We start from the raw sequence: 27460 nt of genomic DNA on the forward strand, positions 1-27460 counted from the left end.
TGATTACTATTTTCCAAATGTTCTAGAAAAGAATGGAAATAAATTATTCCAGATATTTACCTTAAGCTTTACATTTGATCCTCAATTTCAAATCATGATTAGCCTTGATAAACCCCAAATTTACTTCATTATCACCTTATCTTAATTTTTGCAGAATTTAATGACATTGTGAAACCTCCAGTCTGTCTAGAAGACTAACAATTTCTTCAAATTTATTTAAAAAACTAACTTCGGCAATTTTGTTTTGTGTTTTTCATCTGATATCCAATTCCTTACTGTTGTTGTTTTTGCTTTAATACATATCTCCTTCTTTGTGCTTGCTTGTTTTTAATCTGTTCACTTATTTTTAGTTTCTAAAAACGGAAATATAAAGTTTAAGAATTCTTCTTTTCAAGTAAGAAAATTTAGAACTATACACTTCTCCATTAGCACAGCTTTGGCTGCATTACATTAATTTCTTTTGATATGGTATGTTTTCATTAGCATGTACTTCAAATTTTTGCAAAATACCTCATAATTTCTTCTTTGAACATTGGTAGTTGACTTGCCAAGCCAGGGTGGGCAGTGAAATGCAGCAGCTCAGCTTCCATAGAGGGAAGACTTCCTTAAGAATGAAGGGCAAAAACCCACTTATGCCCATTGCCCTTGTCAGGAAAAGTAAGGAACTCAGTTGGAACTTAAAGGAGAAAAAACAAAGCCTTAAAAGCCTGGGTTCAGGGTCCTAGATGGGCAAGCAGGAGACTACCCAGCAATTTACTGGGGAAATCCTGGAAATGATGAGAGATATGAAGATTTTGTAAAGTTCTCTACATATCTCTGACTGGAAATCACAAGCATACACCAGGGAGAAATAAGACTGAACAGAGGAAAGCTAAATTTGAGGCACACTTTAAATCCTCCTGGCTTTGTTCTACACAAGCTACAGTCAGATCCACTGGCAGTGATGGAAGACTTATGTGCTTTCAGTATTCACACACGACTTTTACCCAATCATTGGCTGACCAGAAACACAGGCAACTCCTAGGATGCAAAGCTAAAAAATTAAATAAGAAAAATAAACATCAAAAAATGGAGCAGAAACAACAGCAGCCTCAAATAGTAAGAGAGACTTCTTATAGAATACGTTAGGACAAATTATAAACATATAAATAAATAAGTGAATAAAACCTAATCAGAGGGACTTCCCTGGCAGTTCAGTGGTTAGGACTCCACGCTTCCACTGCAGGGGGCATGGGTTGGATCCCTGGCTGGGGAGCTAAGATCCTGCATGCTGTGTGGTGTGGCCAAAAAAAAAAAAAAAAGAACTAATTCAGAATTCAGAGTTGCTATAATATGCTACCTAAAATATCCTAAAAAGAGAGAAGAAAGACAAAAGAGCTTAAAACAATATTTGATAAAACAATGTTTGATAAAAAATATTAATCATAAGTTCCATGATGCTGATGAACCCCAAATAAACTTAATACAGATGCCCATACATAATACTTAACTACTAAAATTAAAGCATAGAAAGTGTTGAAAACAACAAGAGAAAACTCTTATTGGATACGGAAACAAAAATACTATAAATATGTGACTTCCCATAAGAAACTATGGAGGCCAGAGGACAGTGGAGTGAATGATGCATTCATAGAACAGGAAAAACACAAACAAAATTTGTCAACAAAGAATTCTATATGCAGCAAAATATCCATTAAAACAAAAATCAGTGTGAATAAAGACATGCCCAGAAAAGGAAAGACCGAGAAAATTTGTTACTAGCATACCTAATTTATAAGAAATGCTATAGGAAATCCTTCAAATGGAAAGAAAATACCTACAAAAAATAACTCAAAATTACATGAAGAGTCCAGAAATGATAAATATGTGGGTTAGTATGAAAGATGCATACATATACCTTTCTATGTCTTTTTTAAAGTTTCTTTAAAAATTACTTGTATAAATCATTAGTTGTAACACTTTAATTGTTCAGTTTATAGCATGTATAGATATAAAATATATGACTAAATATATGACAAGAATAACACGAAAAAGTAGGGAAGAAAAGGAAATACATTTTAGTAAATTACATTTCAATTCTTAAAGGAAACACACACAAACACACCTACCTCAAACTATCATTAAAAACTGTCAGTACATGGAAATATGCTTCACTCTCTGAAATGTCAATATACTATTACACATTGGAAACATAATAATTTATATAATCTTTTCTTATATTGATCAGATCTATTTCTAATATTTTTATTTTACAATAATACCACATTGGACATGCTTTATATATGTATTTGCAGTCTATTAAAAAGATTTCTAACAAGAAATACATGTTTGATATAAATTTGACATAGACAATGTGTAAACATTTTAATTTTGAGAGGAATTTAAATTGCCCCCGTTCGTAACACTAAGAGAGAAATTATTTTTCCTGTTCCTTTCTAACATAGAGCATTATGAAATTATTATTTACTATACCTGTGAACATAAGAAAATATATTTTGTGAACAATTTTTTTTATGTTCAATTGCCTGAATTTTAGGTTCAAGTCAAACTAGTTTTCATTTTCATTAATTTTTGGTACTTCTTTATCAGGAACTTCCTTTATACATCTGTTATTCTTTTGACTCTTCACTAATATTAAATTATTGGTCACATAGATTTTCTCACCTCTTTTCTTTGTCTATCACCTTAGTTATTGGTGTCTCTCATTATGGGACAGCGTTAACTTTTTCTGTAGTTCAATGTGTCAATATATTTCTTGTGGATTGGTCAGGACAAAAGGCAGCAGAAACATCTGTGAATTGATGTTGCTGAAAGCACAGAGCTGAGCACTGTTAAAATGAGGACAGTGGCTGGCAGAAACTGGAGAAATGTACAGGAAACAATTTTAATGGAACAACAGTATCCAGGGTCAGAACAGGGCAGCTACAATACATACTCCCAGTCAGGTACAAGCCATCCTGTGAGAGGAGAGGAGCTCTGGTTTGTGAGAACAATGTATAGCCCTCAAAATTTCCTGAGATTAAAGAAAGAAGGGTAGGCAAGAACAAAAATCTGCCTTTCTACGTTGGGGATTATTGAGGTGGAAGGTAATGAAAATATTATGTCAGCTATTAAGAAGATATCTATAATATACTACCTTTTAAAATACTTTTTCTCTGTACTGATACAACACAGAATATAGGCAAATTTCTCTGTATTCTAAGATACATTTGAAGACAGTATAAATGTAAAATTTCATACTCGCTTATTTTTAATTATCAATAAATTGTAAAGCTTGTCTCATGTCATTAGCATATTAATTTTTAAAATTAAAGTGTATTTTTTGATAAGTTTATGAAACTCCATTATATTATTAGGACTGTATCTGTTTTATCTTTGGTATTTCATTTAGAGCAAACTTTGTTGTTGTTATTGTTTTTTGGCTGTGCTGCTCAGTTTGGGGAATCTTAGTTCCCTGACCAGGGATTGAACCCATGCCCCCTACAGTGGAAGCATGAATCCCTAACTGCTGGACCACCAGGGAATCCCCAAGCTTTGTTGCTTTCTATTCACTGATGACATTTTCAAGATTCCAATTTCTTAATCTTTAACTGAAGCCTGTAACCTTTTTTTTTTAATTTAATATAAATATATTTTGGAGTTTAAATCTTAAAAAAAAGGACTATTATAAATAAAATTCACTTACTTTTAAATATGTGAAAATAAACCTATACATAAATTCTGCAGGGTGTTGTCTAGATAATATTTAGATAAACTTAAGAAGTAACATATTCACGGAGAACACTGGAATCACAACTAACAGCTGAACAACCATCAATAAAAAAATGCTGGAACCTACCAAAAAAGACACCCTACATCCAAAGACAAAGGAGAAGCCACAACGAGATGGTAGGAGGGGCACAATCACAATAAAATCAAATCCCATACCCACCAAGTGGGCGACCCACAAACTGGAAAACAATTATACCACAGAAGCTCTCCCACTGGAGTGAAAGTTCTGAGCCCCATGTCAGGCTTCCCAGCCTAGGGGTCCAGCAATGGGAGGAAGAGTCCCCAGAGAATCCGGCTTTGAAGTTGAGAGAGATTTGATTGCAGGACTTCCACAAGACTGGGGGAAACAGAAACTCTACTCTTGGAGGCCACACACAAAATCTGTGTGCACCAGGACCCAGGAGAAAAAAGCAGTGACCCCATAAGAGACAGGACCAGACCTACCTGCTAACACTGGAGGTTCCCCTGCAGAGGCAGAGGATGGCTGTACCTCACTGTGGGGACAAAGACATTGGCAGCAGCAGTTCTGGGAAGTACTCACTGATGTGAGCCCTCCCAAACGCTGCCATTAGCACCACCAAACAGCCTGTAGCCTCCTCAGGCCAAACAACCAACAGGGAGGGAACAGAGCCCCACCCATCAGCAGACAAGCGGATTAAACTTTTATTGAGCATGGCCCTGCCCAAGATCCAGCTCTACCCACTACAAGTCCCTCCCATCAAGAAGATTGCACAAGACTCTTAGATAGCCTCATCCACCAGAGGGAAGACAGCAGAAGCAAAAAGAACTAGAATATTGCATCCTGTAGAATGAAAACCACAATCACAGAAAGTTAGATGAAATGAAACAGCAGATGATTATGTCTTAGGTGAAAGAACAAGATAAAACCCCAGAAAACAACTAAATGAAGTAGAGACAGGCAACCTTCTGGAAAAAGAATTAAGAATAATGAGAGTGAAGATGATCCAGAATCTCAGAAAAAGAGTGGAAGCAAGGATTAAGAAGATGCAAGAAATGTTCAACAAAGACCTAGAAGAATTAAAGAACAAAACAAACAGACTTGAACAATACAATAACTGAAATGAAAAACGCACTAGAAGGAATCAATAGCAGAATAACTGAGGCAGAAGAACCCATAAGTGACATGGAAGACAGAATGGTGGAAATCACTACCACAGAACAGAATAAAGAAAAAATAATGAAAAGAAATGAAGACAGTTTGAGAGACCTCTGGGACAACATTACATGCACAAACATTCGCATTACAGGGTACCAGAAGGACGAGACAGAGAAAGGACCTGAGAAAATACTTGAAGAGATAACAGCTGAAAACTTCCCTAACATGGGAAAGGAAATAGTCACCCAAGTCCAGGAAGAGTCCCAGGCAGGATAAATGCAAGGAGGAACATGCCAAGACACATAGTAATCAAATTGGCAAAAATTAAAGACAAAGAAAAAATATTAAAAGCAACAAGGGAAAAACAACAAATAACATACAAGGGAACTCCCATAAGGTTTTCAGCTGATTTATCAGCAGAAACTCTGCAGGCCAGAAGGGAGCAGCAGGATATACTTAAAGTGATGAAAGGGAAGAAACTACAACCAAGAATACTCTACCCAGCAAGGCTCTCATTCAGATTTGATGGAGAAATCAAAAGCGTTACAGACAAGCAAAAGCTAAAAGAATTAAGCATCACCAGACCAGCTTTGCAACAAATGCTAAAGGAACTCCTCTAGGCGGGAAAGAGATCAGCAACTTAAAACAAGCTTGTACATTCATAGACTGCTATATCAAAATCTCATAAAAACAGCAAACCCAAACTACAATAGATACACACACAAAAAAGCAAAAGCAACGCAAACTTAACACTAAAGGTGGTCATCAAGTCACAAGAGAACAAAACAGGAAGGAAGAAAAAAGACCTACAAAAACAAACCCAAAACAATGAAGAAAATGGCAACAGGAACATATATATTGATAATTACCTTCAATGTAAATGGATTAAACGTGCCAACCAAAAGACAGCCTGGCTGCATGGGTACAAACACAAGACCCGTATATACGCTGTCTGCAAGAGACCCACTTCACACCTAGGGACACATACCGACTGAAGGCGAGGGGGTGGAGACTGTACCCCATACAAAGTGAAATCAGAAGAAAGCTAGAGCAGCAACACTCATATCAGACAAAATAGACCTTTAAAATAAAAACTGTTATAAGAGACAAAGAAGGATACTACATAATGATCGAGGGAAGATATAACAACTGTAAATATATATGCACCCAACATAGGAGCACCTCAATACATAAGGCAAATACAAACAGCCATGAATGGAGAAATCAACAGTAACACAATAATAGGGGGGACGTTAACACCCCACTTCTATCAATGGACAGATCATCCAGACAGAAAACCAATAAGGAAACACAGGCCTTAAATGACACATGAGGCCAGGTGGACTTAATTATAGTAAATACTACAATTAGACTTGAAATGTGGTTCACCTCATCATGTTTTCAAGAATTCAGAATTATAACATTATTTCTGTGACTTTAGTGAGCATCTTATTATGAATTAGGGGAAAAAGTATAATCTCTCTCTGGAGTGCATTTTGGCTATGTTTGCCTGCACATTAGAATTTTATAAGATGTGCAGTCCTTCTACTTCCTTTTATTTAAAAAATGAGTCCACATTTTTTTTTGAGAGATGGTATCAGGTGAGAAGATCCTATTTCAGTACTCCAACACTTTTCAACCACTCAGTTTCCTGACATTTTTCCCTTCCTGGGTAGCATCAAAAGGCAGTATTGTGGATGTTCTGAGATCTCTATCTCTGTATCTTCTCCAGTTTCAGATCAGGCTGTTGAATGTATTGTGGATATTGAGAAACGTTTGTTTCTTTCCACTGTGACCTTTCTGATATTTCCCTTGAGAGGCAGTTAACAAAACATTAACCAGAATTTTCAGGCTTAGTGTTGCTTTGTAAATTAAGAAACATGCAGGGCTCCCAATGTGTTTCAGGATGCTATGTATTACTGGAAGCAAATACAATCATTCTCTTCTCACTGGCTTCAGAAACCTTGACATCTCTGTCTTTGTATCTTGGTTTAAAAAATATGTTGAAAATCATATTTAAGACCTCACCATTTAGGACTTCCCTGGTGGCGCAGTGGTTAAGAATCCACCTGCCAATGCAGGGGACACGGGTCTGAGCCCTGGTCCAGGAAGATCCCACATGCCGTGGAACAACTAAGCCCGTGGTCCACAACCACTGAGCCCGCGTGCCACAACTACTGAAGTCTGCACGCCTAGAGCCTGTGCTCCACAACAAGAGAAGCCACCGCAATGAGAAGCCCACGCACCGCAAAGAGTAGCCCCCACTCACCACAACTAGAGAAAGCCCACGCGAAGCAACAAAGACCCAACGCAGCCAAAAATAAATAAATAAATAAAGATTCTGTGTTTTTTTTTTTTTTTTAAAAAGATCTCGTCATTTATCAAGAAAGCATGGATGATGGCCTTTATACTTAATACAATAACCCCAAATACGGAATTAACACGTGCATTGTTATTTAACCCTGAAAATATTCTTTCTCACAACTGTTAATAATCTTTAGGGTACCATCATCAAGAAAGAAAGTTACTATAGAGAAATATCCCATGCCAATACTCTATAACATAATAACACTTTTGAGCCAAAATCTTGTAGAGATGTTTTAAGTAATATGAAGAAAATATTTGCAAAGCACATCAAGTTGTTTGGAAGTTCAATGTCAGAACAAACTATATTAAGAAGTAAAACACAATTGGGGGTAGATTATAGAGGGTATACTTTATTATTTATCTACAATGATCTGCTGCATGTATATTGACAATTCCACTAAGTCTCACATTTCCTGTCTGTAAAAATTAAGGGATTTCATAATTTTCTAATGTTCCTGTGAAAATGTTAAGAAAATATATGGCTTATTTAGAGATTATGTTTTAATGTTATGAAAAGAATTTGTGTTATATTTAAATTAGAAAACTTCCCTTGGAGTTATTCAAGTTAAAATTATATCTATGGATAAAAACAGATTGGTGCCTACTGGATTTTTTAAAGGAAGAATAATCTTGTGAAAAAGTTTAAAAATCAAATTTTAATTTGTGGGTCTGTGTTTGTATCTTCTTTTTGATTAAATTTTATATTTTCTCTGCAAAACGCTGTATCTTTCACCCTATATCATCTTTTCTGAAACATGTACATACAATTATATAAATTGCATTATTCCAAAAAATGATTTTAAAGCTTTAGCAACATAATGATTTTACTAAAGATACTTTTCCTTGAGCAGTTTTTGTCTACAGAAGTAGGCACTGGAATATACGGCACTCTTACATAGTAAATCCCATAATGAAGATACACAAAGGGCAGCGGAAAAGCAGCATGCGGTGCAGCTATATTTCCCTGGTGGGACAGAGAATTGTATACACAATGTTAATTTTTCAACTTGAAGTATGTAAAGTTTTATACAAAGATAAGGGTGCAAATTTATTTTAAGAATAAAGAGCGGGCTGCCCTGGTGGCGCAGTGGTTGAGAACCTGCCTGCTAATGCAGGGGACACGGGTTCGAGCCCTGGTCTGGGAAGATCCCACATGCCACGGAGCAGCTGGGCCCGTGAGCCACAACTACTGAGCCTGCGCGTCTGGAGCCTGTGCCCCGCAACGGGAGGGGCCGCGATAGTGAGAGGCCCGCGCACCGCGATGAAGAGCGGTCCCCGCACTGCGATGAAGAGTAGCCCCCGCTTGCCGCAACTAGAGAAAGCCCTCGCACGAACTGAAGACCCAACACAGCCAAAAATAAATAAATAAAGTAGCTATAAAAAAAATTAAAAAAAAAAAAGAGAGAAACATTATGAAAAAAAAAAAGAATAAAGAGCACACCTTGTAAATCATGGAGCTGTAAAAGCACGATTACTTCAGGTCATAGCACTATATTCTGTGTGACTTGAGTGGAAAATAAAGCAGAAAAGGCAATATGGAGCTGGGAGCTTTGAATACCTTGATAAAGAGATTTAAAATGGAAAATCTTTACTTATTTATAACAAGAATGAGTAAGAGTGAAATCATTAGATAAGGACTGGTCTTTAGAGAAATAAGTATGGGGCAATGTAAGCAAAAAAAATTTATATTATTTGTGTTACACCAGTCTAATGGATAAGTTGAATATATATAATCTGAGTTAGATATTATCTTAAAACTAACATAAGTATGAGATTTCTAAAAGTCTTTGTATCAAATCATCCTATCCCAGGGCTATAAGCTATTCTACATTACCCTATGCACCCTGCATACCACACATTAACACACACACACACACACACGCACATCACAATCATCACTGCCATCCACAAAAGAATCATCAAATGTAATTATCAGAGATGAAAATATAGATAAATTCTGGAAGTAAGATATTTTATCTACCCCATAAGAAAGAGTATAACTTTCATATTCTAAATATTTGCAGTTGTGCTCAATTTGAAAAATAGGTGAAAGTAGGAAATTCTCAGTGAAATAAGATGACTAGAAAAGTAAGAAAGATATGATAAGAGATGCAGGTGTGCAGGTTACAGAACAGTCCACCAGATTCTAATAAGATAACAGTAGGGGCAAAAATCAATAATCATTGTTCTGTATTTACATGCCACTTTAGACCTGAAGTTATTAATATATATTTGCTAGGTTATTTGATCCTCACAACTGTTCTGAGGCAGGGAAAAACAGACTTGAAATGAAACCAGAACTCCTGTAAATAGATGCATTATGCACCAAACTATAAAATTACATACATTCATATGCTTTACCTACTCTATTTTTTTTTTCTTTTTTGCTTCTTTAAAATTTGATAATAATGGGCTTTCCTGGTGGCGCAGTGGTTAAGAGTCAGTCTGCCAGCGCAGGGGACACGGATTCGAGCCCTGGTCTGGGAAGATCCCACATGCTGCGGAGCAACTAAGCCCGTGAGCCACAACTACTGAGCCTGCGCTCTAGAGCCCGTGAGCCACAACTACTGAGCCCGCAAGCCACAACTACTGAAGCCCTCGCGCCTGGAGCCTGTGCTCTGCAACAAGAGAAGTCACCGCAATGAGAGGCCCGCACACCTCAGAGAGGAGTAGCCCCCCTCGCCGCAACTAGAGAAAGCCTGCACGCAGCAACGAAGACCCAATGCAGCCAAAAATAAATAAATAAAATAAATTTATTTTTAAAAATTTGATAATACAGCCCATCTTTTAATATGAAGCATTTTGTTCAGATAAGCATTTGATTTCATTAATGAAATAGGCACAAGTAATTATAAAATAGATATTCACACCATTAGATTAGATCGGGATAATTTATATAATATCTTAAGTTTATTAAGAAGTGTTAATATAATTCAGATAGGAAATAGCATCTTACATATTGTATGAGTTTCCTATGACCGCTGTAACAAATTAGTATAAACTTGGTGGCTTAAACAATAAACATTTATTCTTTCACAGTTTAGGAGGCCAAAAGTTTGACATCAGTATCACTGGGCTAAATGTTGGCAGGGCCACGATCCCTCTGAAGACTCAGGGTCGAATCTGCCCCTTGCCTTTTCCAGCTGATACTGCCAACATTCCTTGGTCTGTACCAGATCACTCCAATCTTTGCCTCCATAGTCACACTGCCTTCCTGCCATGTGTCTCATCTCTGTCTCCTTCTTATATGCATATGTGTGATTAAATTTAGGGATCACCCATGTAATCTGGATACTCTCCTCATCTCAACATGTACATTTTAATGAGGTCTGCAAAAGCCTTGCAAAAGCTTTTCATTTTTCCCAAATAAAGTAACAAGTACCTTGTGAGTATTTGCTCAAGGGATTAGATCTTGATATCTTTGGTGGGCATAATTCAGCCTACTACAGTCTTCTCTCTGGCCTCCAATGATTCATGTCTATCTATAACAGATGCAAAATATATTCACCCATGCCAAGATCCCCAAAATTCTCAACACAGTAAAGCATCAACACAAGTCCAAAATGTCGCCTAAATACTAGTTCCAAAATTGCAAATCTCATCATCTAAATCAGTTAAATTAAGATTGTATTAGACCCTGGGTATGATCCATCCTGAGACAAAATTTTCCTCCATCTCTATACCTGTGAAACTAGAAAGTTATCTGCTGCAAAATACAACTGTGAAACTAGAAAGTTATCTGCTGCCAAAATACAACTGAGGGATAGACACAGTATAATATTTATAGACATTCCCATTCCAAAAGGGAGAAAATGGAAGAAAGGATTCACAAATTCCAAGCAATTTCATAATCAAGAAGGGCAGATTCTCAGTAAGTTTTAAGACCTGGGAACAACCCTCTGTACCTTGACTCCAACATCTGCAACACAGCTCCATCTTCTGTTGCTGTGATTTTGGCTTACATCTCTTCTTCTGAGCCCATTGCTATGACCTCTGGGCCCAAGTCTCTGCCTTCAGAATCATCTTTCCTTTTACTTCAGAGGGAACATATGTGTGCTTCTCAGTAGCTTTATCACCCAATTGCCTGCCTGTAGAGTTTTGGTAGTTCAAAGGCCTTTCTTCATTTTATCCTGTGTTATCCATTCCAGTCCAATCTGGTAGTGTTTATGGTGGTACAACATTCTCAAAAACCTTTTCAGGTTGCCCAGGTATATCACAGGGATTCACACCTTTAGCCACAGCATCCTCCACAGATCTTTGGTTTGATAATCCCATCTTTATTCAAGGCTTCTTCTGGTTGAGTGACTTCATGAGCCATTTATGTAATCTCTTCAGCACTAGTAGCAGGTTATCCAGACATGCCATGGGCCTTCTCTCCAAAGTATACTTTCCTAACAGTTACTATCCTAATTTTATCATATTTTGCCATCTGATAGGCTGTTTCCCAAATCATCAAGTGATGGTTCCCTTTTGCTTAAGCTTTTTTTTTTCTTAATTTATATTTGTCTGCTTGCATTTTGATATTATCAGGTTAACACCTTCAATGCTTTGCTTGGAATTAACCTCAGATAAATATCCAAGTTCCTTGCTTACAAGTTTTGCTTCTTCAAACAGTTGTAGAACACAATTCAGCTATTTCTGTCACTATATAGCAAGATTCGCCTTTCCCTCGGTTTCCAGTGGTATGTTCCTTATTTCCTTCTGAGCCCTTTCCTTTAACCCACATTTCTACCAACAGTCTGTTTATGTGCATCTAGATGTTTTCTATAATGTGGCAAAAAATTCTTCCAACCTCTATACATTATTTGATTCCAAAGCCCCTTCCATATTTTCAGGCATTTATTACACAATATCCTATATCCCTGTACCTAAATCTATAGTAATTTTCTAAGGGTCGTTAAACAAATCACTACAAACTTGGTGACTTAAAAGAACATACATTTTATTGTCTCATTGTTCTGGAGGCCAGAAGTCCAGCATCAGTGTTACTAGATCAAAATCAAAGTGTTGGCAGGGCTTCACTCCCTCCAAAGCTCTAGGGGAAAATCTGTTGCTTGCCTCCTCCAGCTTCTAGTGTCTGCCAGCATTCCTTGGCTTGTGTTACATTACTCTAGTCTCTGACTTCATCTTCACAGTACCTTGTGTATTTCAAATCTCCTTCTGCCTCCCTCTTGTAAAGATATATGTGATTGCATTTGGGATCCATGACTTAAGATCCTTAACTTAAACACATGTGTAAAAAAGACCATTTTTTTTCCCCTAAATAAGTTGACATTTACAGGTTCCAGGCATTAGGATCTGATACCTTTGAAGAGTGTTTTTTAGTCTACTATACATACTTTACATAACACTGCTTTTCAAAAAGCAGTTTCATTTTATTTAATTTCATGAAAATTTTGCTATTATTACCCTGCAGATTTCAGAAGTTTTCCCTTCCTAATAACGCATAATCTTATCCTAATTATTGAAATAACTAAAGAATAATCAAATTTTTCAGAATTCTGAAAATCATTTAAGGGATGTTAGAGCATATACTATTTTATTGTTTTATTTTCCTATTGATACATAACATATAGGCTTTCTCTAGAAAAATGGTGCTTTCTCAGTGGGCTGTTAGTCTTATTTACATTTTATTCTCAGGCATTCAGTAAATGGCTTATCATGTGATTATCATTAAAGACTTAGATTATTGCATTATAAAATGGAACATTCCTTTTATATTTTAAAACACATAAGAGTTCATTACCTTCTGACAACAGCCACAGCTAGAACATTAATGCATATATTTAATATTCTCTGTTAAGCAGCAGGTTATTTCAAGACAACCTGCTGATTTGAAGTAATGGGATGATACAAAAGTATAGCAATTATAGGTGTACTATCTGCAGAAATTGCCAGTCCCTGTATTTCAGCTCATTATCTACAAGCTTCTTCAAAGGACCAAATGAGTCTCCATCACTTGCTCCTGGGGAGTGAAGCTGTTGCGATTTGATTTTGGAATGATATCTCCAGAAGTATAAAATACTTGTATTTTGAAATGGAGATACTTACTCTCTCACAGATCTGCCTGGTGACACTCTCTGCTTATCTTAAGTGTACATTCAGTATGAATCACTTAGGAAATCTGAACCAGCAGAAAGCAAGATCCTTTCTGCTCACTTGTTAGTTAAATGCAAATACAGAGCATAATTAGGGTCTTGTTTCTGGGATATAAGAGTATGCGTATTTGAATAAAGAAGTGTCATAACACAAAATAGCGTCAGACATAATAAAGTAGACTTTGGAACCACATTGTTTGAGGTGAACTCTACCTATGCCGCCAACTAGCCGTGTGACATTGATCAAGTTATTTTTCTCCTCTTCAGTAAAACAGGAAAAGCGCCTGTGGTCAATTGTATTATTCTTTCAAATTATTTTCTGCTTTCACAAGAAGCTCATACAACACCTCCTGGTGTCATAGTGCTTTCAGACCCCCTCCACGTGGGAGGAATACACACCACTACACCACTGACATCAGAATTAATCATGTGACTTGCCTTTGGCCAATCAAATGTGAATGGGTGGAATGCACCACTCCACAGCAGAAGCTTTATGAATCATGAAGTTCTGCCTTCACCTACCCCACTCTTGCACTAGGACAGCATGTTTCAGATGGAAGTTGATGTTTAAACCTGAATCTTAGAGTTAAGAAGTTGTGATAAATAGAGCTGCAGCCAACCCACAGACAGTACATACATGAGCAAAATATCAATCGCCCTTTTGTAAGCTACTAAGATATTGATGGTAATGGAGAATTGCACATAACCTAGCAAATCTGTATAACAGTAGTATCTACTTCATGTTCTTATTTGAGTAAGGCTCAGAGAAAGCAGTCAATAATAAGCCAGGTACACAGAAGTACAGAAATATGTTTTGTTATTATTATTACTGTTATATTTTAGAAATCCAAGGAGTGACAGTGTAAGAAATGATCACACATTAGATTTTAAAGGTGTAAGAAATAAATTCTGTTTCACTGGTTGTAATATACTCTCCTAAGTCTAGGAATGACGGGTATGATTTTCCAAATTCTATTGGGGAATAACAATAGAAACTGACTTTTGGAGGTGTGAGTTTTCAAATACTCATGAGATTTATTCATTCAAAAGAATCAGATAATCTCCCAAATCTTTCATATTTCAGACAACACTGCCACTGCCTCTTCCTCCCCAACAACAAAACCAGTGAATGCATTATTTCCAGGGCTGTGTTCATTCTTTGTACTCTCAAATATGTTTAACAAGATTTCATTTGGAATAGGATAAAAGTAGCTTTCAATAATGATTCTTTAATAGTAAAAATTAACTTTAAAATGATTTGCTGCACTATTCATGTAACAAGCAGGAACACAAGGGGATAAAAAAATTGTTTGAGAAAGTCACAATAATGCCCTGTTCTGCCACGAAATTCTGGTCCTATCCCATGAACTCTCATCTATTTGAAATTGAAGTGGCCACACGTCTTCTGAACTTCAAGAGACTCTAATTTAAGTACAAGTGATAATTCCTGTGCCACTGTGTTTTTATTCATTGTTCTATAATTTAGTATGTATCACTCTAAGTAGATCATTAGATCCTTATGAGCAGGAATTGATCCTCTACTTCTATGTATCTACCATTGGCCCTAGATGACTGGTCAAATTAAGTCATTTGTTTAATTTCACCCTATCCATTAACAGATTACAGTCAACCCTCTGTATCTGCAAGTTCTAGATCTGCAGATTCAACCAACTGCAGATCAAAACTATTCAAAAAAAATCCAGAAAATTCCAAAAAGCAAAACTTAAAGTTGCCTCCCACAGAAACTATTTACATATCACTCACATTATATTCGGTGTTATAAGTAATCTAGAGATGATTTAAAGTATACAGGAGGATGTGCATAAGTTATATGAAAACACTACACCATTTTGTAGAAGGAACTTGGGCATCCGAGGAGTTTGGCATCCTAGGGGGGTCCTGGAACCAATCCCTTGTGAGAAACTACTGTCCTGTATACGGAATGTTAACGTAGAGCAACTAAGAAGAAAAGTATTTTATTTCCTCATTCTTACGGCTTGCTTGGTTCCACCCATTTCCAAAATCCATCAGCCCAACTCCTTTGGTGGTCTCCTTATGAAGGAGGAATTTCTAGATTCTCAAATGTAGAAACTTGCTTTTGGTAGCATTGTCCTTCTACAATGTTCATTCTAGAACTCAATAATAAGTCAAATAAATATTTCATTTGCAAAGGAGCACTTATTTAAATGTTTATAATCAATGTAAAAGTAACTTTAGAGATATAATTGATCTGGTAATGTCAAATGCCAGCTGAAATTTCTGTCTTGCCCTGATTGCCATTTAGAAATTAGGAGTACAAATCAACTGAACTTTTCCAGGGTCAATTGTGCTTTTAAAAGATTTTTATTTATTATTAATATGTGTTGAGTACCAGTGATACATGAAACATTACAGGAGAGCTAAATTTATATATAATGACTATTTGATTATGAAACTACATAAAAGAGACTGACTATAATGTTGCTGTTCCTCATATCTATAAAATAATTATTTTGCTCCAAACAGTACATTAGGTGCATGCATTTCCTCATTTAACCAATGCAATGACTCAATATAGTAAGTATAATTATAAATCCAGAATTATGAAGGGGTTAAAGAGCCTTAAGTGTCTTTATCAACGCCACAGAGCTAGGACTTGGCAGTCAACAGAAGATAGGTTTATATCATTGAAAACGAGTTTATATCACTGCAAATTCTGAGTTTTAAGTGTTACAATATTTGCCTTCTTTTACTTCATCCGTATAATATTGAGTAGAAAACAGGCTTTCACTTTTGTTTTGGTTTTAGGATGAAAGTAATGCATGTTCATTAAAGAAATATGTGAAAAGTGTGGAATAGCATAAATGAACTGACGAAAGAAAATATATAATGCCAGCAGCTTATTTTCCTTAGTCTTTTTTCAGTGCTTTATGTTGGCGTTCAGATCAATACGCACGTGCGCACACACACACACACACAATCTGTAACACTGTATGTCAAAGCTTTCACTTAATATTATGGCATAAGCAGTTTTTAAATCATTGACTATTCTCATAAAATACCGGTAATTTGATGCATAAGAACTTCATCATGTAATTATACACAATAAATATCGTGTTATTGTTACATTTAAGTGTGTTTTCTATCTTGAAAAAAGGAAGATTCACTGACATTACAAGTGTGTGGGATTTAGGCGTCTGCTCATTTTTTCAGAATGCTGTGAATACTAGGTCAAAAGGAATGAACACTTTTAAATCTCTAGACAGCTCTTGAAAAATTTGCATTTTTAAAGATACATGGAATACCATTTATAAGTAAAAGATACAAAGAGATACAAAGGAGTTCAGGGTAACTTTTACCTAGAGAAATGTTAGAGCTAATACAGAGGAAGAAATCTTCAGTGGGATCTTTGAGGATAAGAATTTCTCTATAAAAATAATTCTATAAATACTTATTAAGTACCTCTCATAAGCAAGCCATTGCATTATGCAGTTATTGGTCTTTTTACTCAGTCATCTGCCTTTTGTCAATCATGTTATCCTTCTGTGAGAAGATTTTCATTTGTTAGATGGTTTGTTTTTTGCTATTTTGAAATTGCTATTCATGTGGTCATTAATTCAATATATATTCCAGTGTGAATTACATGGCAGGTATCATTCTAGATGCTGGAACATAGTGAACAAAACAAAACTAACAAAAAATATCTGGCCTGCGTGTTGCTTATATTCCACTGATAATGGAACCCTTGACCAGATGGGAAGGAGCAAACATTTGTGTTAGTGAAGTTATAAGTTCTTGGGTTTATATACCTTCTCCTAATATTTTCTTCAAGTGATTTAAAATAGTAAATAAAATGTACAGTGCCCATGGTAACCTTATCAGGTAAAAGGATGAGAAAGGAGATCCAAGAAACAGTGCGTCATGGGACAAAGGTATAAATAGCACATGGTTTTCAGGTAACAATAAACTATAGGGTTTGAGAAAATGTAATCATACACTACACACTGATACTGGATATGGTAGCTTGGTACAGACTCTAAAATTTTATAAGGGAAGGGAATTATTAGATTTTTGTTCTAGAAAGGTAATTTTGGTGACTAGGGGGAGAAAAGTTATGAGTAAGCAAGGGGTAAGACCATAGGTGTCAGACTAGGAAGACATTATTCAACTGCCACTAAAGTCAAAGTGTAACTTGATGGTTCTGAATTAAGACCATGGCTGTGGAAATGGAGAATGAAGAGGTAATCAGAAGAAAATCAATATTTGGTAAAAGAAGCACTTGAAAACGTGTTTCAAGATATTTTGAGATATTGCTGTACTTCTGTGTCAGAGGTTTTCTCAGTTCTTGGCAGTCCCTCACCCTCCTGTGAGGGACTAGTACATCCTTCTGTGCCAAGTGCCAAGGGCATGGTATGGTACTGGAGCCAGAGGAACTTTATTTGAAATATTGTCCTGTCATTTACTAAATTTGTGACTGTTTGACTCTATTGCACAGTTTACTGAGCCTTTGCTTCAGAATCGAAAAGTAGAGAAATAATTATGCCATACTCACAAGTACTTTAGGTATATTAAAACATATTATATGTACAAAATAATTTATAATGTATAAATTGCTATATACAATTCTACTGAGTATAGAAGAAAATAAATTTATACATAGGCCAACTTTTTATTTATTCCTATTAATAAATTATCCTGATACTTATCCTCTGTCTATAAATGTATTCAGAATTATTTAAAACATTTTTGGGGTCTGTTTTGTGGATTTTATGGTGTAAGTGTCTCAACTCCAATATGGCAAATGTGAGGAAGTAAATAAATTCATTTTTTAAGGATTATTGCATTTTTCTGCCCCCCGGCTGACCTATGACATAATTATAGTTTAGATAACTAAAACCAGTGCCTATGTTTTGTGTCTACTTCTCTGTTTCTAATTAAACATTTTGTCTATCTAAGTGTCACTGTGGAAGGCAATAAATTAATTCCTTCAGATATGTTTCCAACTGATATTGAATAATATGGCATTCCATTTTATTTGCTTTTAATGTTGTCACTTTCATAGTGAATACAAGAAGTGATGACAGGGTGTCAGGGAAGGCATTTTTGGACAATGGGTTGCTTCCTTCTAATCCACATAAGTGGAAAGAAGAAAATGCCACACAGTTGCAGGGTTTCAATTATTGGTGAAGATTTCTGCATAATTCAGTTGCCTACATAAATTTTCCCTAACGTTTCCAAGATAAAATAATAAATATTGTGTATGTTTATCGCTTTATGGTCAAAATAGAGTTATTTCAAAACAATAGAGTTTAAACAAAAAAGCCGTTGAATCTGGACATGCGGGGACACCAGCCGGGAGCCGGGCCGGTCTGGGGCGAGCGGAGGGGACCGCGAGGCTCCCACGGGCAGGCATGCAGTGTGCACCGGAGCGTCAAGCCGCCCGTCCTCCCCGCGCCCCGCACCGTCGCCCTCGCACCGCCCAGTCGGCGCCCCGCGGTTCCCGGGGCGCAACGAGGCCACGCCGCCGCCCGCCGCCCCCGCCAGCGCAGACCCCCGCCCTCGGGGCCTCGAGCACGCCGGGCACGCCGGAGAGCACGGACGGCCCCGCGGGTACGGAGAAGCGGCGGCTCCTGGGAGCCGGCCGCCTGACGTACCTGCGGCGGCCTCACGCTCGGGTCCGCCCGGTCCGGGATAACGGCGCCTCCGCGGCGAACACGCCTGGATCTCCATGGGGGGTGTTTACTCCCAACGCTCGCGATCCGGGCGGGGAGACCAACGGCCTGGAGCGCCGGCCCCGCCGGCCGTGCGTGCCCTGCGTGCGCGCTCTGGACTCCCAACGCTCGCGATCCGGGCGGGGAGACCAACGGCCTGGAGCGCCGGCCCCGCCGACCGTGCGTGCCCTGCGTGCGCGCTCTGGACTCCCAACGCTCGCGATCCGGGCGGGGAGACCAACGGCCTGGAGCGCCGGCCCCGCCGGCCGTGCGTGCCCTGCGTGCGCGCTCTGGACGCCGGGGGGCCCAACTTAACTCTTTTTTTTTTTTTTTTTTTTTTTTAAATTGCCACAGGCCAAGCGCCATGGCTCTCAGGGGGCTCATCTTTTTTTTTCTTTTAAATTTTATTTATTTATTTATTTATGGCTGTGTTTGGTCTTCGTTTCTGTGCGAGGGCTTTCTCTAGTTGTGGCAAGCGGGGGCCACTCTTCATCGCGGTGCGCGGGCCTCTCACTATCGCGGCCTCTCTTGCTGCGGGGCACAGGCTCCAGATGCGCAGGCTCAGTAGCTGTGGCTCACGGGCTTAGTTGCTCCGCGGCATGTGGGATCTTCCCAGACCAGGGCTCGAACCCGTGTCCCCTGCATTAGCAGGCAGATTCTCAACCCCTGCGCCACCAGGGAAGCCCCCAACTTAACTCTTAATTGGCCAAGATGGGGCTCTTTTGACATTCCTAAACTGTTTTTTTGTTTTTTTTTTGCATACACAGCTAGGAAAAAAAAAAAAAGCTGGCTTGATGAAATATCTTTTCAAAATTCTGACCCTAAGGGAACAAAAGTACTCCTAGGAGAAAGCTTCAGGTTATAACTCTTATTATGTCCTTGAAACGTAAACACAGACCACATTGCCTGAGACTACATCCTTTGCTCAATCAGTAGAACCCAAAACTGAAAAAAACAAAGGGGGGTGGGGGGTGGGAAAGAGGCATTTTTAACCTCAAGCAAGTAAATTTAACTTATTCCAACTTTTATTTACAAACTAGTGAGTTTACATTGTAATACCTGATTCACGACTAAGTTTTAAAATGAAGCTATGAGATCTCTGCTTGTGTCTGTTTACATGTCTGTGCGTACATTAGAGACATGATATATCATTACCTTCAAATGATCTTATCAAAATTAGTTTGTAAAAGAGCTCTATTTAATTGACTTAAAATAAGTGCTTAAAAATTAAGTATTTCTAAATGTAATGGAAACCAAACTGAATTTTTTAAAGGATCAGGTGATCTAAGATTATTCTTTAATGAATGAAAACAAGTTTATATTTACTGGTTTAATTAAATAGGTCTATCTTCACAGTTAACAACCTGAAGTATAAAACTTTTATTGTACCTAAGTTTACTAAACGTCAAATAAGTTCACATTATCTCTGTTACAGATTTGTCAGCAAGAAAGCCAAAATTGGGTATAATGATTTATTTGTAAATTAAGTAATATAAATGAGATAAAAGCTTTCAGATGAACTCTAAGAATAATTATGTTTTATGGTATGGCTACTTCAATTAGTTTCTCCAAATCTTTTTGATAACTTGAAATTTTAGCTTTGCTATGTTAAGTTAAATGATAGGGATTCATTGAATATCCAGATCATTTTCAAATTAGATGAAATATTGAAACATTAATTGCTAAGTAAGTCAAAGTTTACCTATTTTGTCTTATTAAAGAAAAACTAAAGATGCTTTGGTTTATTGGACACACATCTTGTACCACATTGAGGAAAGTAATTATGTTGTTAGAAAATGTATGTTTCTAGAGGTTATGGAATATACTTATAAATTTACCAATCAGGAAATGCTGGTATGACAGACAGTTCACAATTGCTTGCTTCTTGGTTTTTGCTAGAGATTGGGGTTTCAAGGGTTAAGAATTCTGACTAATGAATGTGATTGGAACTACTAAAGATAATAAGAGAAATATTTCCATGAAAGGAAAGTAGGGTGTGTGTTTTCCATAAAAGATGGTATGAGGAATGGAAATGTATTTTTGGTGAGGGAAAATAAAGTAATTTTGTCCCAAAGCTGGTTATTTCCAAATTCAAAAGAAAATAAGTGACAAACTAATGTGGCTATAGAAAGTTGTAGAAGGTGTGTGGAAAAGGAACCCTGAGAAAAGAGTTCTCGGGACTGACTAATATTGGAATGGATTTAATTAAGTGAATTTTGATATTAAAAGTCAGTTGGTGCAAAGTTTGAATTAGATTTTCTCTCTGTTAGGTGACAGAGTTTTCTTGAGGTATTGATCTGCTTTTGATAACAAATTGTAAAGTTTCTTTACTTTTTAAGCAGTCTGTTGTAACTTTCTGTATTTGCCCTTGAAATCATTTATTGTCACTTTGGTTGAGTGCATAAGTATTGTTTCATACTGACTTATGATCCTACTTAGCCAAGTGTTTTTAAAACCTTTTGATGTCTTTGACAAACTTCCTCAAATCAAATTCTAAATGAAGGTTTTTTGACCTTTAGGTAACTTTGGGATGCTTCAGAAGGCACCTGAAGCATCTCAAAGATAGAAATTAAACTTAATTAAATCCATTCCAATATTAGTAACCAACAAGGACCTACTGTATAGCACAGGGAACTCTGCTCAATATTATGTAACAAACTAAATGGGAAAAGAATTTGAAAAAGGATAGATACATGTATATGTATAACTGAATCACTTTGCTGTACGCCTGAAACTATCACAACATTGTTAATCAACTATACTCCAATATAAAATACAAAGTTAAAAAAATAAACTTAGTTAGGCTTATTGGGTATGTTAAATCACATGGGAAACACTGTCAAATGAGTGATGGTAAATCTTCTTAGGTTATATAGTGTGGGTAAATGATATAAACATATGTTGTAGAGATTATATGAAATTGCTAAAATTTGGATATATTCTGGTTTAATGTTATTAGTCATAATTTTAGTTATTATTTTACAAGTGTTGTATGTCACAAAAATAACCTTAACCCTGCAACTTTGCTTCCAGAACCACAAGAAGAAAATGACCACAGCTGCATTTTAGAAACAGATTATCTTCTTACTCCTAGGAATAATTTGCAAGAAAATTCTATTGATAATGCTGGTCTACTTTGGTTTACAGATGGGTCCTACTTAAAAAATGATTGAGGGCATTACCAAGATGGATATGCAGAAACATCCACAATGGACATAACTGAAAGTTCTTTTTTACCAAAAAACAAAGTCAGCACAAGCAGAATTAATTGCTTTAACTTGAGCTCATCAACTCATCAACGAGCTAAAGGTCAGGTAGCAAATGTTTATGCTGACAGTCATTATGCCTTTGAAGTGGCACATGACTTTGGAATGCTACGGAAACATCAAGGGTTTATTAAAGCTTGATGCTATAATCAGGAAAGCTTATTAAAAAATATTAAAAAATGGAAAACAGGTTGCAGGACTATTAAGTGGTATACAACTACCAAAACAGTTGGCAATTATTAAAATACCAGTGCATTCCAAATCTGACAGTATGGAAGCTAAAGGAAATCAGCTTATTGATGAGGCAGCCAAACAGGTAGCTTTAAATACCCATTCTGTCTAGCCTTGAGAATGGTCAGCGCTCTCTGTTAACCCTGCCAACCCAGTGAAAGATTTCCATCTGCCCGCTCAAGAAATATGCCATTGAAGAAGAGAAATAGGGCAACAATAAGGGGGAATTTTGGACCTGTCACACAAATATAATTTGGAAATAATTAAACAAACAAACTATAGTGCCTGTTGGAGCTCAAATGCCATTACCCCAGCATGTACATTCTTTAACTCATTGGACACCTGAGAAAATGGTTTTATGGGGAAAACACTATGTTTGGAAAATTTCTCCCATGATGGCTCATAAAGTATATGCTTGTTTTAGTATCTACCCTAAATATAATCCCAGAAAATCACTTCATGGGTCACAAGGCCACTTTCTCTTCCTAAGGGTCCCTTCGAGGTATAGCAATTGGACTTTGTCTGAATGTCACCGTCTCAAGAATATAAATATATCTTGGTAATGATCTGTATGTTTTCACACTGAGTTGAAGCTTTTCCTTGAAGAAGAGCAATGGCTATAAGGTTAAATTGCTATTTGAAAGGATAATTCTTGTTTGGGGAATTCCTTCCAAGTTACACAGTTACCAGGGAAATTATTTTACTGGACAAATAATTAAATCTATTTGTGACATATGGCCAATAATGCAGCATTTTCACTGCACTTATCACCCCCAATCTTTGGGACTGGTGGAAAGAATTAATGTCACTATCAAAACTCAATTGGCAAAACCTTCAGAAGCATTTAATCTCTCATGAGCAAAAGCTCTTCTGCTAGTGCTTCTCAAACGTAGGTCTATACATTTTGCTAAACATCAGCTGTCTCCTTTTGAAATAATAACAGGACACCCTATGTAATTAGATGAGGGAATATGTGAACCAACCTTACTCAAGGGAGATATATTACATTGTTCTCAGGGTCTTATTGAGGCACTAAAAAGAAATGCAAAGTTGGTAGCTAATTCCTTTCACAGTGAGCTCCCCAGAAACAAAGACCTTGAGGATCATGGATTACAATCTGGAGATTTTGTTAATTAGAAAACACATCAAATCAAAGACTTTTTGTAGCCATGTCAGAAAGGACCTTATTAGGTATTATTAACTAATCCATGCACTGCCAAATTAAAAGCCATAGACTGATGGATTCACATCCCTCATTTCAAAAAGGGTTTTTGCATTGGACTGGTCTGTAGAGAGGAATGCTGACCTCAGACTTAAATCAGTGCTCAAACAGAGGAGAAAGAACACCCACACCAGGAGGAGAAGATGACAGCAATGGTAGACAGCTGACCCAAGAATCAGAACCAGGACTGTATGACCCATCCTACTAGTTCAAATGAACTGGTTTCTAAACATCTGTCTCACTATGAAAATTGAAAGTTATTTTTTTTTAAATGAAAGTTATTGTTTTACTTCTAGCTATACTTTTGCCTCAATGCTCATTATGGAAAGAAAATTATCTGGTAAAGTTGTCACAAAGTATAGCTACTGGGGGCAATCTAACCGATTGGTTGGATCTCTCATCAAATTCCTCAGTCAATAAAAATACTGATACAAGCCCTTCATAATTCCTGTCACCGACTTTTCAGATGTTCCTAAAATTACCACTCAACTAGACTAACCTCTGTCTGGCCTTCAGGTTCAAATTCTTCAACATATTAATGGATCCATCCCTTGTCTGATACTATCCTCAGTTCTTAGAGACTGAGCACAGATTACCCCAAGGCTCCTTTGCCTCATCTCTTACTTGATGAACAAATGTCTTAAAGAGAAAAAACATGAGTAAGTTATGCCAGTAACTCCCATATGTTAAATACAGTACAGATGGCTTTTGGAAAGCCTGCAAGAAAAATGATTCATGGGTTAACATTGTGTTAACTAAACTTCCAGTTAATGAGACTATCAATGAGAGCACTCTGGGAGGAATCACTTGTGCTCCCCCAGGTTTTGTCTTAGTATTGGAATTGACCCACCTTCTCAAGGATGTGCACAGAAATATCTTAATAGCTGGCAAATAGAAGGTTTATGTTTATTAGGATATTATGTTATCCCATTGTCTATACATATGGAAATAGAAGAACCTTCTTTCTCTCTTTATTACAGAGGCAATAAATCCATGTTAGCAGGATATCAAGATACTTGGTAGCAAAGTCTTTTGGGAATCTTGGTTCCTAGTGCAAGAGTATATGTAAACAGAGATATGATCAGAAATCGATCAGCTACCATCAAATAGCTGAGGGCTCTCTAAAAATCATTTCAGAACAGACAAAAAGTATAAGATAACAGGGTTGCCTTAGATTTTCCACTGGCTAAACAAGGAAGTATTTGTGCTACTGCTCACACTACTTGTTGCCCTTATATCAATACCTCTGCAGAAGAGATATACCTAGAAAAACATTCCCAAAAGATAAAATGGTTACAAGATGTAAGGCAAACTGACTCTAAGTGATCTGTTCAGTTGGCTCATCTCAGAAATAAGAATTTTTTCCCACTCTGCTTTACAGATGCTTATCATTGTCATAGTAGGTATCACTATTCTTTTCCTAGTTATAAATCTACGCATGACATGTATCACTGCTTGCTTTAAATCTACTGCTAAAAGTACAAATACAATGTTTGTTCAACAGTTTGACATCACTGATAATATGTGTAGCCTATAAAATGTTTCCCTGTCAGCATATACCTCTGTGCTTGTTCACTATATCTGATTAGTTTTCCCCCCAAAATGGATAACTAGGAAAAAATACATATATATATATGTATGAAAAAGCCTGTCACTGAGGGACACGATGCACCCACTGCAGGCAGGTAGTACCACCCTGGCATCGAGGAACAAATATTTTGATCATCAAAGCTTTGTATCAAAAGATTTGCAATCAAAACATGGAAATGATGAAAGAAAATTTCACCTATTAAGGTACAGGGAAGTCATTTTGGCTTTAACCATTAAAGGGTGCATTGTCCAGAAGTAAAGAACGTCTATTTTGAAGATAGAGATAAATGCCTCCATTCCTGGGATGCAATTGCCATTATTCCTTCAATGGTAAGACTCCCTTCCCAGGTGTCAAGGCCACACTGATCCACTGTGTACATACTATTCTGTCTTTTTTTTCCCCCTTAAACCTGGAAGGAATGTACCTTCCTTGCTTTTTTTGTTCTGACAAGATATAAAACTATACTGAAAACCATGCTTCTATAGAGAAGTTCCTCACAGCTATCTGAGAGGCTGTCTTCCAGGCTGTAGTCCTCATTTTGGCTGGAATAAAACATTTCTCTATTATTATTATAGATTTTTTATTATTTCTGTCAACAGTGGGAAGGCTGAGAATACAATGTTACAGATGTCAACAGGGTTCAAATGCCAAATGTTAAGTAGCTTTCCCTTCCCTAAGGGAAATGGGAAACTATTAAGAGTTTTCACTGAACAGGTAATAAAGTATGGTTTATATTTTTAAGATTTATATTTAAAAATAAATTTTAAATTTTGACTGCAATATAGATTGGAAGTAGACAGGCAAACAGATTAAGATGTCATTGCAATCATTCAGGTTAAGAGGAATAACTGACCTGGAATTGTGACAATTTGGGTAGAATGTAAATATAGAATCCAAAATTATCTAGGAGGTGGAGTTGACTGGAATTGGTAAGTGAATGGATGTTGGAAGAGATGAAGATGCTTAGAATAGCTGTTGGTGCCATTTAATAAAGTAAAAACCACCATAAAATAAGTTGATTTAATGAAGAAATTTGATGAATTTTATTTTGGACTGTTGAGTTTGACTTGCTTTCATGATAGCCATTTGGAGGCGGCCCTAGTAAAAGAAAAATAAAGGAAGGAAAGAAAGAAGGAAGGAAGGCAAGCCAAATTCAGGTGAATATAGTTTATGACCAGTGATCAGTAAGAGATCAAGAGGTGAGATATTATGACTGGATGAATTCGAGCACTACAACAGAAAATATGGTTTAAAAATTGGGATTTAATTATTTATCATTTCAAATTCATCAATCTTGTGGATTGACAAAGGCAATCTTACCAGGATTATAAAAGAGGGTAGCATAAGTGGAGGAGAGAAGTAAGGTTTTTCTTGTAAGCCTAGGTAGGCTAGATTGTAAATGGTGATATAGAAATTTAAGTAAATAAGAGAATTCCTCTTCAAGCCATGATAAAATAACAAAGAATAGACTTAACTTTTGACTTCAAACAACAGGAGAACTGGGCAAAATCAAACTATTGACTCCAAAACATTGGGAACGTGATGTGATACTCCTTGGCAGAAAGGAAATAAACATTATTAGCTCTACAATCACCTAAACTTTCTGGCTGGAACAATTTTCAGAAGCAGAAGAATGTGAGCAGACCCACTCACTTTACTGAGTTAAGGAGGAAGAGATTACAGCTCCAGAGGCTGAGACAGTAGGAAATTATGGGGCAGAATTTGAATAAATGCTAGAGCTTGCTCTGAATCCAGTCTGTCTGGTTCCAGGCAGAGCCTGTGCTTTAGTTACTCTGCTCTGCTCTCTTTCTCTAGGTTACACAATATAGACCAATCTATCATTTGTCAGTTATTTCACCCCAGAAGGCCATACTTACTGCTTTCTGGTCTATTGCTCACCTCCCAAATCCAGCCCCTCATTACATCCAAATGTTTACAATTATGCACATCTTAAGCCCATTTTGGGTCAAGAGGTCTAATTTCTTATTAGGTCCACACTTCAATGATATCAAAGATTAACATCTCCAGAAGCATCCAGCTGTACCCTGCCATTAATTTACTAAAAAAGTGCATGCAAGAGAAAGGAAATTTAAGGAAAGTAATATAT

General features: G+C 36.9%; 1 protein-coding gene across 3 annotated transcripts in view; it reads right to left on the reverse strand.

Annotated features, from left to right (window-relative positions):
• Nucleotides 1–19748, reverse strand: part of LOC309623715 (uncharacterized protein) — a 60369-nt gene extending 40621 nt beyond the window's left edge. For 2 of the 3 annotated variants that reach the window (XM_082380833.1, XM_082380832.1), the window contains exon 1: nucleotides 18987–19724. In XM_082380833.1, the coding sequence (XP_082236959.1) occupies nucleotides 18987–19427 (441 nt within the window). In that variant the 5' untranslated portion in view covers nucleotides 19428–19724. Of the gene's footprint in view, nucleotides 1–18986 lie in introns of all 3 variants that reach the window. The other variant, XM_082380834.1, reaches the window with a different exon arrangement.
• Between the last annotated feature and the right edge of the window lie 7712 nt (nucleotides 19749–27460).

This window comes from Balaenoptera borealis, assembly GCF_965194805.1.
Source record: "Balaenoptera borealis genome assembly, chromosome: 2".
In the NCBI taxonomy this organism is placed as follows: Eukaryota; Metazoa; Chordata; class Mammalia; order Artiodactyla; family Balaenopteridae; genus Balaenoptera; species Balaenoptera borealis.